Source organism: Molossus molossus, unplaced genomic scaffold, assembly GCF_014108415.1.
Source record: "Molossus molossus isolate mMolMol1 unplaced genomic scaffold, mMolMol1.p scaffold_m16_p_14, whole genome shotgun sequence".
Taxonomy (NCBI): domain Eukaryota; kingdom Metazoa; phylum Chordata; class Mammalia; order Chiroptera; family Molossidae; genus Molossus; species Molossus molossus.
In genome coordinates, this window is record NW_023425349.1 from 54,308,530 (window position 1) to 54,323,169 (window position 14,640).

Here is a 14,640-nt window from a genome sequence, read left to right on the forward strand (position 1 = left end):
CAGAAGATGAAGGTTATTGTCACCTGTTCCCTCTCCACCAAGTGTTTGATGACTGTAGCAGGAGCGGTTCCTGAGGACTGGCCCTGTGGTCTGCAAAGGGTTCAGACTTCAGGTCCACCAGCTTTGAGAACGGACACAGGGAAGCAGTGGGGAAGGCAGGCGCCACCTGCCTGGCCTGTCCGATTGAACACAGCCCTGGCAACAGAGGGGTGGCAGGGGTGACACCCATCGGGCTCCTTTCTCCTGAGGCTCCTCAGGCTCTGCTCTCTTCCCTGCACCGGGACTGTCTCCTTGCCCCTCTCTTAGTGAGCCCTGATGCGATGTGCAGGACTGGTGGTGCGCCTTAGCGTGTCTGAACCTTCGCTCTTGTCACGTTGTAGAAACTCATTCATTCATTGCATGTCTTCCTTGTTCCCAGCGCCCTGGACTGCTGAACAGGCCAGAGGTGCTTGTCCCATGGGCTCACCATGTGGTGGAGGGGGTAGCCCTCCTACCCGGTGTTACTGAACAGGCAGTGGACTGAGGAATTCAGAGAAGGGGGGGGGTCATGTGAACCCATTACATGAGGCTACAATGACATCATCTCATGTTTATGGTCACTTTTAGGGGGAACATTAAATTGTATACATATGTATCAGTTATAACGACATTTACCAGGGTAACAGATACAACATTCCTCATTCCTTATAGCACCTTCCCAAGGCTCGGCGCTGCAGCCTAAGCCTGAGTCCGCGTTCCGCCCCTACGCACGCTGGCAAGGCCTTCGCAGCATTTCCCTCGTTTCGAGAAAAGCTGACCACTGTTTTGAAGGCTCACACCCAGCTCATTCTCCAGAAGGGCGGACTCTTATTAAAAAGTGTTGCATTGTTCTAAGATTTTGTCTCCAAAGTGCTTTACCTGAAGTACATTTAGGTGTTTGCTGTGTTAGAAGCTTTGCCATGTCAATCACCATCCTGAGACTTCCATCCGAGGTAGACTATTCATACTAGGCCATATTGTAGTAACATACATTCTTCTTTTTTTTTTAATCCTCACCTGAGAACAGTTTTTCGTTTTTTTGTTTTTTTTGGTGGTGTTGTTGTTCAGATAGAGTGGGAGGGAGAGAGAGGAAGAGAGAGAGAGAAACATCGACGTGAAAGGGACACGTTGAGTGGTTTGCACCCACATGACCCAACCAGGGCCGGGGACAATCCAACCGAGGTACATGCCCTTAGCGGGAACTGAACCCAGGTCTCTCTGTACTGCAGGCCAATGCTCTAACCGTTGAGCAAAACAGCCAGGGCGTAACATACATTCTTAAAGCCAAATCCATACCATTTAAAAAAAAATTTTTTTCTTTATTGATTTTAGAGAGAGAGGAAGGGAGAGGGAGAGAGAAAAAAACATCGATGAGAGAGAACATCGATCGTCTGCCTCCTGCATGCCCCCCACTGGGGATCAGGCCCACAACCTGGGCATATGCCCTGACCAGGAATTGAACCAGCGACCTCTTGGTGCATGGATCAATGCTCAACCACTGAGCCACACCGGCAGGGCCATACCATTATTTAATATTATTTTTGTTTGTTTGTATTTTCCCCCCATGCCCACCAGATTGCCGACCAGCCCTGTAGACCATCCCCATGTGCTCCTTATCAGCCCCATTTTCAGTTACTCTGCTGGAATTCCCTTTGTTCAGAGCCTTGCATCTCCAGGGGGTTGTCGTTTCCATTACTCTCATATCACAGAACCATGCCCCTCTTTTCTCAAGCTGTTTGCAGTATGATCTGTAAAATGTCTCAGCGTCTGTCATTGGCAGGTTTCTCTTCCTTTACTTTCATGTGTTCTGAGACGACACGGTCTATTTTGTCTTCTGTGTGTATCCCCTTGGTTAACACCACCATCAGTTCAGCGTCCCCAAAGGGCAGTGGTAGAAGTATTCCCAGTTCTGTACCTTATTCCTGACATGCACTCTGATACCAAGTTTCCTCAGCACACAGACATCTCCCCAGCGCACCCCCACTCCTGCCTCCTTGCACACTGTCTTCTTTGGGCCCTCCCATCGCTGGCCTGGCCTGGGACAGCTGTGCCCTGCCTGTGTCCCCTGCCTCTGGTCTGCCCGTCATTCTGCCTTCCCCCTGGACAGGTATCTGATCACGTCAGATTGTTATTTAAGAACTTTGAACAGGCTCCCGTGGAACACTTCAGTAGCCAGCCTGGTGATCAGACTTCTGCCATGGGGGAGAGTCTTCCACGATCTGGCCCTTGGAGCTTTCCAGCTCGGTTCTCCTACAGGCCCCCCTTGAGGTTCAGACATTCCACCGACTTCTCCGTAGTTTGAGCAGGGCCTGTGCTGCTCTCTCTGCTTCTCTCTGTGGTTTGCAATGCCACCCGCATTCCCAAGGCAGAGAGGGCAATGGGTCCGAGGAGGGGTCCCTGCGTGGCCACACGTGGTGCCACGCGTGCCAGAAGGTGCCTTGGGTAAGATCTCAAGGGAGGGGAGGTTTTTCTCAAGATCTGCCGCACCTCTCAGCCACATCTCTGACCCCGCATGGAGGGCCACCAGCACAGCAGTTTCCACATCCGGAGCCCCCAAAAGGACTAGAGACCTCAGGTGCTGCTTTGTCAGCACTTCAGTTAAAGATCTTTAGCTCAGGGAGCTGTGGGAATGGACAGAGTTCTGGGAAGTGGAGCCCACTGCCCAGATGATGTTCAGAAACCGGGCTGGCAGTTTTCGGGTGCACCCCGTGTGTGCCGGTGCCGTAGCCAAGTACGGCATCCCGTTCAGTGTTACAGCAACTTCCTGAGGTAAGTGTCATCTGTCGTCTCCCACGGGAGGAGCCACGTTCCTGGGGCCACACACACAAGCCTGGCAGACGCTGCCTGCCTCCCACTGCTTCCGGAACCCAGGATGGCGTGTGCACCCAAAGGCCACGCAGAGCCCGTGTGGCAGGAAGTGGCAGCAGCCTAGCGGGCATCTATGTGTTTGAGAGAAGCTGGAAAAGTCTCAAAGACGTTAAAAACAAACCCTCCCCCCCATTTCTGGAGAAATGTATATTTTTTCAGCACGAGGTTCCAAACATAACCCTGTGTGATGTTCCCAACCTTCCCGTGAGGCGGGGAAGGCAGGTAGGTAGGTGAGGAGACAGGCTTGGAGAGTGAAAAAATGAGTGACCTCAGGTCACCCAACCTAGGAGGCAGGAGCCAGGCCGGGACGGGTACCCAGGTCTTCTGACGCTAGTGTTCTTTCTACTCTACCGCAGGTGTAACGTGGAGAAGGTGCCCAGTAATTCTCAGTTGGAAATAGAAGGAAACAGGTCAGGATCTGTCTTGTACTCCCGTGTCTCTAAATACAGGTATCCCTCGGTGCGCCACAGACCGACTCCTAAGGAGTGGAAACACTTCTCCGGCCGCCTCCCGATGACCCCCTCTCGGAGTGCAGGATGGAGGCGCAGATATTCCAGGACACCTGCCGTGGCCTCGGGGTTGTTTGTGCAGTGTTTGCGTTGGGGGTGTCCACTCTGAACATGCACTTCTTACGAAGGCGTCCCCAGCAGGCCTGCCCCACCCGCAGCACCTGGGACGTGGGTTTCTGTCGCTCCCCCTCCCTTTCAGCGCAGCTTGTGTTTTGCGTCCTGCGGGCCTCTTCATTCTGTGCTTCTTGCTTTAGAAGCTCCGTGGAAAGCACCGCGGTGCTTGGATCTCCTGCGGTGCACTGTGTCTGACATTCCGAGTTAAATCGCGGCTGGGTCGGGTGCAGGGAGTGACTTCTGGCCTACCTGTCCCCTGCGGTCCTAAGCGTCCTAAGCCCGTCTGTGTAGCCTTTGCGTGCCTTTGCTTCTGTTGGGTAGAAAGTAGAAATGCTTTTCTCCTGGAGATCTTGTGAGAATGAGATGATGTTAGCTGAGAGGGAGAGAGGGATTTGCATGATTTACCACAGTTGGGAGTTGTTATTGAAAATAACATTTCTTTTCTCCTTTCAGTCCAGCCTGTACCTTTAAAAAATAGCAACATAATACTTTACCATCTCTATTCCACTTTTGTCAGTTGCCCCAGTAACATCCTTTATGGCATTTTTTCCCCCCACTAGTGTTAAGATCCGATTAGAGCGAGGCGGAGAAAGAACAGAAAGTGTGTCCCGCATTTCAGAATGCAGACGGGTCACCAGCTGTGGCGTTCTCCTTTATCTGTGTGGAGACGAAACTATTGGACAAGATTGTCTTCTTTTTTTTAATATTTCTTATTGGTGTTCAGTAAACAGTCATCAGTCCTGGAAGCCAGGCACACCATCCATAGTGTGTACTGAAAGACATCAAGAATTGTGTTCTGTTTTTGCTGCTCTTGACAAAGCACTCAGTGTGGATTCGAATTTCAGAATTGAAACAATAAATACTTGACTTTATTAGTATGGGCATTTTAAATAATGAACCAACATGGGTAAACACTCTACCCCCACAACCCAGAAAGGAGGCTTTTAGGGGTGAGTGGTATGATGTAGGCTAAACGGCCAGCCCAGTGAGCAAGAGTATAAGCTCGTTTTCCCCTCTTCCATCAGAATGGTCACATGACCATGGAAAGTGGATTGATGGGCACTTGAAAGGTGATATTGTACGCTTCCAGTGTCTCGCCAGGGATTTTTGAGGAGATGGTATGACTGCAGGTTGTTGGGACCTAGATAAGTCCACTTTCACTGAAGACATGTTTAAACTGGAATTTCCAGAGCCATAGCAGGGGCTCATGTTTGCGTCCTCGGGGCTGGGGGTCTGTTTCGTCCCTCACTCTTACATATGCTTTCTTTTCCCATAAGCCCAAGTGACATGTTGGGAGGCTGTATTATGATGCATGCATTTTTTAAATTCTTTCTTCTTGTGCTCAGAAGCACAGCATTTTCTGTCAATCTCTGTGCAGGTATTGAGAATGGGAGAGAAATGAAAAAATGGAACACCTTGAAGCATAGTTGTAAAGAACTCTAGAGAGTAATAACGGATGTATAGTATGAATGAAGTATATATGTGGGGGAGCGGGAGGGGGCAGGAGTGGGGACACTTCAGGTAGACTTGTAGGCAGAGTGGGGATTCCCCCCAGAGCCGGGGGTAGAGGTGGGGGGAGAAGGCAAGCGCGCCCAGTCCCAGGTGTGTGGGCAGCCATGGGGGATGGAAGAGCAGGGCCCCCTTAGGACCACAGTAGGCTGGGCCATCAGGTACAAGAGAAGAGGGACATGGCAGTGGGTATGAAGACGAGAGAACGTATACTTAGAGGTGTGGTTGAAGAGACTTCGAGGCAGACTAGATGTGAGAGGAGGAAGATAACTCCTGGATGTCTGTCCTGAGTGGTCAGTGAATGTGGTGTCACTCACAGAAATGCAGTGAAATGAAAACGTGGCGCGCGCGCGCGCGTGTGTGTGTGTGTGTGTGTGTGTAGCTACCCAACCCCACGTTGTCCATACCAGGAAATCTAAATTCTCCCCATAGCTATTAACAGCCGTTGACGCAGTGATTATTTTGTTAGTATTGACTATCCCTCAGGACCAGCCAAGAAGCTCTTTTAGGTAAAATTTATTTTTAGCAGTGTTGGCCCCAGAGGTTCCATATTTCTTTCAGTGCAGTAGAGGGGCTGTAACTGTGGATCTCAGGACCAAGCCCCTTTGCACTTAATACCCTGATCAGATTATAGACACACTGCCATGAAACAGTAATGTGACCAAGCGGATGCACTTGTAGAAAATCCTGGTTCTAGGTGCAGAGCCTTCCCCCGCTCCTTCCCTCTCTGTATTGGACACCTGGGGCTCACCCTCACTGACAGTTTATCTCATGTAGTTGCAGCCCAGCGAGGTCACAGCCTCATGCCTGAGACGACCCTTCCCAGAGTGTGGCCCTCACACACATGTCCTATAGCTTCTTAGAGAATGCCCAGTGCAGTTAGAGGCTCTAAGAAGTTATGCTGTAAAGTATCCTGTTGAACTTTGTTTAATCCAGTGTTTCCCAAATTTGTTTGAGCAAAGAAGCCTCCCCTCCCCCCATCTTCAAGGAAGACTGTTAGTAATCCATTAAGCTTGTGTTCCACGGAGCACACTATGGGAAGTGTTGAATTTGAGCTCAGAAGCTGCATTTAGTTCAGAGAGAATCTGCTCAGGGAACCTGGATTCCAGCACTTTATTTTGCCCCCCTTACAAATATTGATACTTTCAGATGCTTGCTGGAGTAGGCTGCTTTGACTCCTGTTGACTTGATATTTATGTTGTTCAGGCAATTATACCCACATACAGCAGGTGGGCAGGCCACAAATAAACTTGGTTGGTCTGCCTTGCCAGGCACAAAAGGCCTCCCCAAGGCTTCCAGCAGAAGCCTAGGGTCTCTGCCTCTCGAAGCTCCAGGCCTGTTGCAGCATAAATGGCCTCTCTGAGGGAGGGGAAGGAGTCCCAGCTGGAAGCAACAGAACTCATTCTCTTAACTGTCTTAGAAACCGTCTTCAAAACAACCCTGTGTTTTCATCAGAAATGGACCGCACCAAAAGATGGCAGTCGTTTGGGCATATACAAGCGTGGACAAAGGAGGTCTACAGTTGTTCATATCGAAAATAATACAATAAAAATAATATACGAGTAAACTCTGTTCATGTACTCACAACTGTAAACCTACTTCTGCCAACTTGTATGTTCTTGTGGATTCATAGGGGAAAATCTGCCTCACTCCTTTATAATCACACATCATATGTCATCCTTAAGCATTTATTAAAAGGGTCACTATAGGAAAAAGCAATGCTCGAGAGCCTGCTAGATCCAACCCCTTAACAAAGTGACACTTGGGACTTGCGGCTCAGGGATAGAAGCATTTGATTTTGTTTGCCTGCAAAAAGCTTTATGCTTTTGAGTTGGATCACAACTCAGCCAAAATCTGTGACGCATTTTTTTTTTTTTAACCTTACGACGTAGAGGCACAGAAAAAGATCAAAGTCCGTGGAAGGGAAGATGGGCCCTTACCTTTTGGAAGGAAGGCACCCTCTGAGGTGATGAAAGCTGGCAAAGTGGCTGACCCAGGATGCAGCAGGCCATTTAGCTGTCACTTGTAGACAGATGGACCGTTAGAATCCTGTACCTGTACCTGCTATTATGAAGTGTTAAGTGAGAGAAAGAGAAGCATCTAGAGGCCCTGAGTCACTGTTTCTAAAAAGTCTCAAGTGATAGATGATATATCTTCTCCAATGTCTCTTTAAAAGACTTGCTTAAAGAAACAAGCAAACAAGTAATACTCTATGAATCCCATGTCCTGCCGGGCACCTCTGATTTGCAGTAATAAGTTCAGTGAGAGAATCCTGAATAGAAACTTTATATAGTAGATGCTGACAGTTATAATATATTTAAAATTTTATAGAATTATTCTCTTTTGTTATCTATTTACTCATTTACTTGGCTTTGTATGGTAGAGTTAAAAGGTGCCAGTTGGTGAAATGGGATGATCATGCTCATAAATAAAGGTGGGGCATATGCCTCTTAGACATCATTTCTCTAGGAAAAATCAGAGTAGACTTTTGACTTACAGCATGTTTTCAAAGAAGGTAACCTAATAAAAGTGTTTGATACCTACTTTAATTATGGGTGATAATATGGTTCTAAATTATAGTAGATTGTAAATCTTAATTTTGTTGAATCAGAGTGCATTATTATTGTTTATACTCTGGCATATCTCAGTGGTCCTACATTAGTGCCTTTTTAAAAACTTTATTGAAGTTGTCCTGCATTTGAAATGTAATATCCTGTGCCCTTTTTTCAGTGAATGTTATAACAAATACTGTTCTTTAAGGGACATAATTTTAAAACATAATTTTAGACTCTCTAGCATATACATATAAAGTTACATATGTATACATAAGTGTATATGTATATGTGTATATACAAACACATACATTTAAATATGTATACACACAAATACGTGTATATATACACACACATAAAATATATGTGTTATCTATATTTTCGCTTAGAGTAGATTATCAAAAGTCAAACTGTGCTTCAGAGTGTGCTTGTATTAAAGGTTTGATAAAGCCTTGGTGCTTTTCTTACCGAGCTGAGCCAGCCCATTCTAGTGTCTTAACATCAGGGCATTTACCTTGCATTAACCTGATGTAACCTTATTTTTGTTGATAACTCAAGCCCATCATATACCTGTAATCCTTAACATAATCCTTGGTGACTTTTACCACCTACTAATTCCACTACCAAAAGCAAGACTGCTCCCATCCCTCTCTGTTTTGCTGTTTATCTCATATATGCTTCAACAGTCCAGGGAGTCAGATACCCAAGCTTGTCAGAAATGATCACCAGTCATTGCCCAATAAGGCGCAGAGGAGAGATCTCAGCAGGAATACAGAGTGCTTCCTGACTGGTGGCTGGCTCGGGTTTCTGGGGTCTTTCTGGATAAGTGGGGTGCTGCTGATCTAAGTGTGTGTTTAAGTGATATGTAGTAAATAAATCTTACAGGAATCTGACCCTGAAAAGCAGCAACTGGCTTTCACCCACTGCCCTCCAATGTTGACCCAGTTTTATAGTTTTTTTTCCCACATGATTTCCTGGGTTTGATTCCTTTAGGACTGGAATAACCTTTCTGTAAAATTCTTCCCACTCCAAGTGGGAAGAACTCTAAACCAAGATATCATTTTCTCACAGAGGCAAGATAGCCACATTTTTACATTCATTAACTAAACAAAACCTATTTCAACTTTAGTTAAAATCTTTTTTTCACAAGTAACTATTAGAAATGCCTTTGGGCAAATAAAAAGAAAAATCATAAAGCCACACACACACAAAAAAAAGACAAGAATCACCAAATTATCGTTATCTTCTTGGTTTGGGCTTGTCGGAAAGCCGTAATAGTATTTTAAAGGAGTTCGTTTACCAGCTAGCATTTCCGTGTTTGCACTCTTTCAGCTATTCCTAAACTATAACCAGAAGTAAAGTTGCAATAGATGTAATGCTTATAATGCATGCAGTCGTCATTTTAGAATCACAGTAGTATAGATATGAAACTATTGCCATTGGGCCTGTGGGGGTAATGGGAAGGATATTGGTTCCCAGATGAAGCATAGCACAGTAAATCATGTGTGTGTGTGTAAGGTATACACTTGGTTTCAAACCCCCATTGACACAGCAGCCTGTAGGGCCTCAGCATCTCACAGCATGACATCATGACCTCTGTGGAGAGAAACTCTGTTTGCCCACCAGCACCAGTAAACTCTGTTAAGTGCAGTGGGTTCCTTTACATTTTTATTTCAGGTTACTCTCCCACCACCCACCTTATTTATTAGGGTCACTTATTCTTATTCTGTGATAGATCATTGTATGAAGTAGATGTGAAATTACAGCCCGGCAGTGGAATCCTTTTTAGAGAAGGGGAGCTGGTATCACTTTTGTGATGGGAAGCACACTTCAAGGTAACAATCTATACTTAGGCCTTAAATTATGTAAAATGACATAATGGAAAATACCTTGGGAGTAGGGTAAGCATTTCAATAGAAACAGAACACCTTGTGCAAACCACTGTACAATTAGTCCATTGTTCTGTACTTAAAAAACACACACACAAAACTTTCCAGCACTGGGGGGAAAATAAAACCCTTGAAAAGGTATATTGAAAAGGCCTTTGCTCAGCTTAAGTTTGAGAAAGAAATGCCAAGAATTCAAAACTATCAGGCCGCTGCACTTCCACTTTTTTCTTATATTTTTTAACCTTGACTTGAGGAAGAAATAAGTTACTGTAGTGATTCATTAGCGAGCGGCCCCCCGACTGGGTGCATTCTGTGGGTTATGGAAAAGCTCATGTATTTCCCCTGAGCTGCCCGCCAGACCCTCTGCCGAAGGTGGGGGAGGGGCGGCACCTGGCTGCAAGGAAAACGTTCCGCCCTGTGTGGGGGCGAGAGGGAGAAACACCCGTGGGAGGATTCAGTTCTGAGCAGTGGGGTACCGAGAGTTAGTTAATATTGAGGAGAATTTGTTTCATTTTTACGTTGAAGGTTCTGGATCCTGGATGGATAAGGAGGTATTCGAAGACGAGGAAAGACCCTTCAGCCATGGAGGGAGAGATGGGTCAGCTCTGGAGACTGGGGATCGGTTGTAAAGCGGGGTGTGGGGGTGGCCGTGGGGCGTGGGGTAGGAGAGGCTGTCCTGATCCGACGTCAGGTCAGCAGTGCAGCCGGGTGTGCAGAGGATGAGCCGAGGGCGTCGAAAGCCACGCAGAGGTTTGAATGGTGGAGCCAGCAGAGCCGAGGAAGACTTCTTCCACGTTTCCAGGCCCTCCCCCTGCCCAGGGCCTCTGTTCTCAGGAAGAGGAAGGAAAAGTGGGACCGGGATATTTTGAAGGAGAATAAATGTCTCATTTGACAATACTGGCCCCGAGTCTCAGAACATTCAGTTCTGTCCTTTATGAGCACATATAACTCTGGGCTTGTCTCCTTATAGGGTCTAGACTTTCTCTGACCTGACGGAGGGCAGAGACTGCAAACCAAGCTTGTTCGAGCCATTTGGGCCCTGTAAGGGCTCTATCACACTCTCGGTGCCAAACACGCATTTCTCATTTCACCGGTGGCACAGTTGAAGTGAAGAGTATGTCCATCACAGGTGTACAAAGCAAAGATGTGCTCATGGTCTGTCAATAGAAAAATGACACCATCTGTTGGCAATGTAGAAAATGACACTGTGAAGATGTCATTGAGGGTCAGGTGTTAGATCCAAGATTACAAAGAGGTCTGCCTTTTTTATTGTTGCTAGGTTACAAAAAATGCTAATCATAAAGAAGTCACTGACAGAAATAGAAAGACTAGTATCTATAAATTGCCTTTCAGATATTCCTTTTCAAATAGGTAAAATGTCTGTATATATAAAATCTCAGAACTGTAGAAAAAGAATAGACCAGAAGTGGTGGCCATACGTTGAAGGCGATAGTAAATAAAACAGGTTTTGTCATATACTATATGGCATACCTTACGGAGGTACAAATGCATTTCCCAACCTGGGAAGGTGGGGGGTGGGGGTGCGTGGGAGTGGCTGTGAGTCTGTGAGTGTGAGCGAACACCTTGATTTTTGCCACAATAATCTACAAATCCAATTCCCTATTAAACTACAGTCTTTTTAAACCTCTTTGTTTGCTTCTGATTTTAGTATTCATGAAGCCCATATATGCATTAAAAAACAAAACAGTGACCCAGTAAAACAGAAAAACTCGCCCATCCCTTTGACGGAGGATTTTCGGGTAATTTATGCAGGCCCCTTTGCACTCCAGCATTTCCCCCACTGGTTGCTAGGCAACCGTTTGAGTTACTGCGCATGCCTTTCTTATGATAACTGTCATTATGATTATTTTTTAATTATACAACTGGGACTGTGGATTAAAACAGCATATTGTCACTCATTCTTTGCTGCTGCTTCTAGCATTCTAGCACACTCCTAAAATCACCTTCTGAAATCTACATGGCAGTGATTTATGGTTATTTTTTGATATTTGGCTTCACAAAGAGATGGCATCATAAGAGAAGCGAGTGTGTGTGTGTGTGTGTGTGTGTGTGTGTGAGAAGAATGACTATACCATATCCCACCAGCTGTTATTGATCTAGATAGGCCAAGTCAGATATCAGGCTTGTGAATCTAAATTATGTATATTTTGTTCCTTTAACCATGTCTGCTTCTAATATTCAATGACGTTAAAAGCTTATGCTGCTTTATAGCCTGTTTCTCAAAATTACAAAATGCTAAGCATTTGTTGCTGTTGAATCTGCTTTCAAATAAAGCTCCCATGCATTTGGAGGAGGGTGCAGCACTAATTCCAGAAACATCAGGCATCCACACTTGCTAAATACGTTTGTTTTTTTCCACCCAAATTGCTTCATACACACAAAAGTGCAGCGAGGCAAGATGAAGAGGTTCCTCTGGCAGATAATAATAAAGCTACAGTGTGTAAAATACTGTAAGAAGAACAAGACCCAAAAGACAGTCACTAGGTAGATACAAAAGCATTTCATTTGCATTTCCAGAGTACATTCTCACATATTTTCCAAATATAAAGTGAATTTGAAGACAAAGGAATATGGAAATAAAGTCTGTTGTTGCTTTACCAACTCAATTGAATTTTGGTTGAATGGCATATTTAAAATTTTTCTATCAAAATGAAAAGTTAGAACTGCTCTGAAAGAAATCCACAGTGGACTTCTCGTACAGACGTGTGCCATCAGTGGGGACCTAATGGTGTTTTAATGTGATTTTGAAGTTCGAAGAAAAGGCATTAGTCTCCAGTCGAGTGGTAGGATCGTCGTTGATATAAAGGCCCCACGTCAGTATGCATGGGATGCCAGTTTGCTTTTCTGACACTTTCTGAAATGAAATGAAATGAAATGAAATGAAATGGAGCCTTTCCTCAGTAGTGCATGATCTGTTATGTGTCTGTTTGTTTCCCCCACCCTGCAGTTCAGGGCGACAGCTCAGTGAAGTCTTCATTCAGTTACCTTCAAGGAAAGAATTACCAGAATACTATGAATTAATTAGGAAGCCGGTGGATTTCAAAAAAATAAAGGTAGATTTTTTTTTAAACTTTATTTTTTTTAATCAAGAAGCGTAAATTCATTGAAACGATGATAGTTAGGCTGTGGCAGCAGCATCTTGGCTGAGCGCCAGTGACACCCATGCAGGGCTTGTCACCAGAAAGGGTGGGATGTCCTTGTGCCTTCACACGTGTGGTGTTTAATCACGACACTGAGAGCTCCGTTTTATTATATTGTATTTTACTTAAGAAATTTCATACTTTTCAGACCTATTGCTCCTTCTGTTTCCCATCGTATGCTCCCCCTTCCCCCTTGTGAGAAGGCACATGAGCGGGAGGGGGGCTTCTGGGATCGGCACCCCAGTCCCACCCCTCGGGCAGGGCTGTATGTTGAGAAGACAAAGGGAAAACCAGGCTTTGTGAAGCCGGTAATGACTGTTGTCTTTTTCTCTTTCTCTTCTTTCCTCTATTTCATCAATAATTTTCTTCAGGAAAGAATCCGTAATCATAAGTACCGGAGCCTGGGTGACCTGGAGAAAGATGTCATGCTTCTCTGTCATAACGCCCAGACGTTCAACTTGGAGGGATCCCAGGTCTGTGTTGAGTCGTCTGAAAAAATGTTAACCTAGAATGTCTTGTGTTCTTTAAGTAAAACATACCATCTTCTACATTCGAACCATTGCTACTGCCCCGGCAGAAGGAAAATGAAAAGCCTGTGTTCCACGCTGCCTGTGTGAGCACATCGAGGCTCTGGAAGTTTCACCTCGCGCCGGCTCTTCTGACCACAGCCGTGCTGACTCCCGCTCACCCTTCCCTGAACGGCTGCGCTTCCCATTAGAGCAGGCTCAGGGAAGTCACCTCGTGTGATGCCTGCAGGCAGGAGGTCCCATCTTGGCCTTCATAGAGTTTGTGTGTTTGATTACATTTACGTTCGTTTCTGATTGTAACCTTGCATCAGGAGTTGAAACTACTGTGATTTAAAACCAAAAATGTGCCCTGGCCGGTTTTGCTCCGCGGTTAGAGTGTCAACCTGCAGACTGAAGGGTCTCAGGTTCGATCCCCAGTCCCGGTCAGGGCACATGCAGGAGGCAGCCAATCAGTGTGCAGTGTGTCTCATACATTGATCTTTCTCTCTTTCTTTCTCTCTCCCCTCCCTTCGACTCTCAAAAAAAAAAAAAAAAAAAGTTAAAAAGAACATTGACTTAATTGCTGACAAAAAAATTGCTCTTTTGTCAGACCCATTGCAATTCTCTTTATTCCCCCATTTCTACAGTAAAAGAGCCTAAGAATATGTAAGTGACATTGAATTTATTAAAAATAACTAGGAGGAGGACCCTTTCGCTTGACTCACACTTCAGTTCCTCTCACCTTGTGTAGAACTCCCTCCTTCCGGTCCTGTTGCTGGCCTGGCGCACTCACGCGGGTGAGGAGAGAGCGGGGGAGGTGGGCGTGCCTGCCGAAGTGCCCTGTCATTACAGCCCTTGCACCCCTCCCCACCTTGCTGCCTGACCTTCACTTCCGTTCCAGTCTCTCCGTTGGGGAACCCGGGACCCGCAGACTGTGCCTTGAGCTGTACATGTCTGGGTTAGTTGCAGCTGACGGTAATGCTGTTTTGACCAAAACAGGTCTTGAAAGCAAACCTTGCGTGTTGAAGACACTCTTAAAAGAACCATAAGGTGAAAACCAGGACGGAGAGAGTAACTACACAAGCCAACAAGGACGTTTTTTGTGAATGGCCGTTTACAGTGTCTGGATAGATTTTGGGTTCCTTTTTGTACATGTATTTGTATTGTGGAGAGTATGGCAGCTGTGCCCACAGCCGTACCCTGTCCACTTGCAGTCCCACAGCCCCTGCCTGTCCGCACTCCCGTCTCACCCCTGAAATGGCCTGACTGGCTTCCCTCTGGCCCGTCCTGGAGATGTTTCTTTCTGTCCCCCTTCTTATCCTGTCCATCCACTGCCCACCATGCTTGATGGTTCCGTGTGTGCTACTGAATTCCAGAATAAATGTAACCTCCATAGCCTGTTTTCTAGATGTTCACCCTACCCTGCTCTTGAGCCTCATGTCCTGCTGCCCCTGAAGCTAAGCAGTTTATGGGGTAGTCAGGCTGGTCCCTTGAACACCTGCTTCCCCGGATGT

The 14,640-nt window shown here is 45.9% G+C and overlaps 1 protein-coding gene across 7 annotated transcripts in view; it reads left to right on the top strand.

Annotated features, from left to right (window-relative positions):
* SMARCA2 (SWI/SNF related, matrix associated, actin dependent regulator of chromatin, subfamily a, member 2) overlaps positions 1–14,640 on the top strand; it is a 167,033-nt gene that overhangs the window by 141,832 nt on the left and 10,561 nt on the right. For 4 of the 7 annotated variants that reach the window (XM_036260425.1, XM_036260427.1, XM_036260428.1 and 1 more), the window contains exons 29-31: positions 3,243–3,296; positions 12,428–12,533; positions 12,992–13,093. In XM_036260425.1, the coding sequence (XP_036116318.1) occupies positions 3,243–3,296; positions 12,428–12,533; positions 12,992–13,093 (262 nt within the window). The remainder of the gene's footprint in view (positions 1–3,242; positions 3,297–12,427; positions 12,534–12,991; positions 13,094–14,640) is intronic. The other 3 variants (XM_036260429.1, XM_036260430.1, XM_036260431.1) reach the window with 1 other exon arrangement.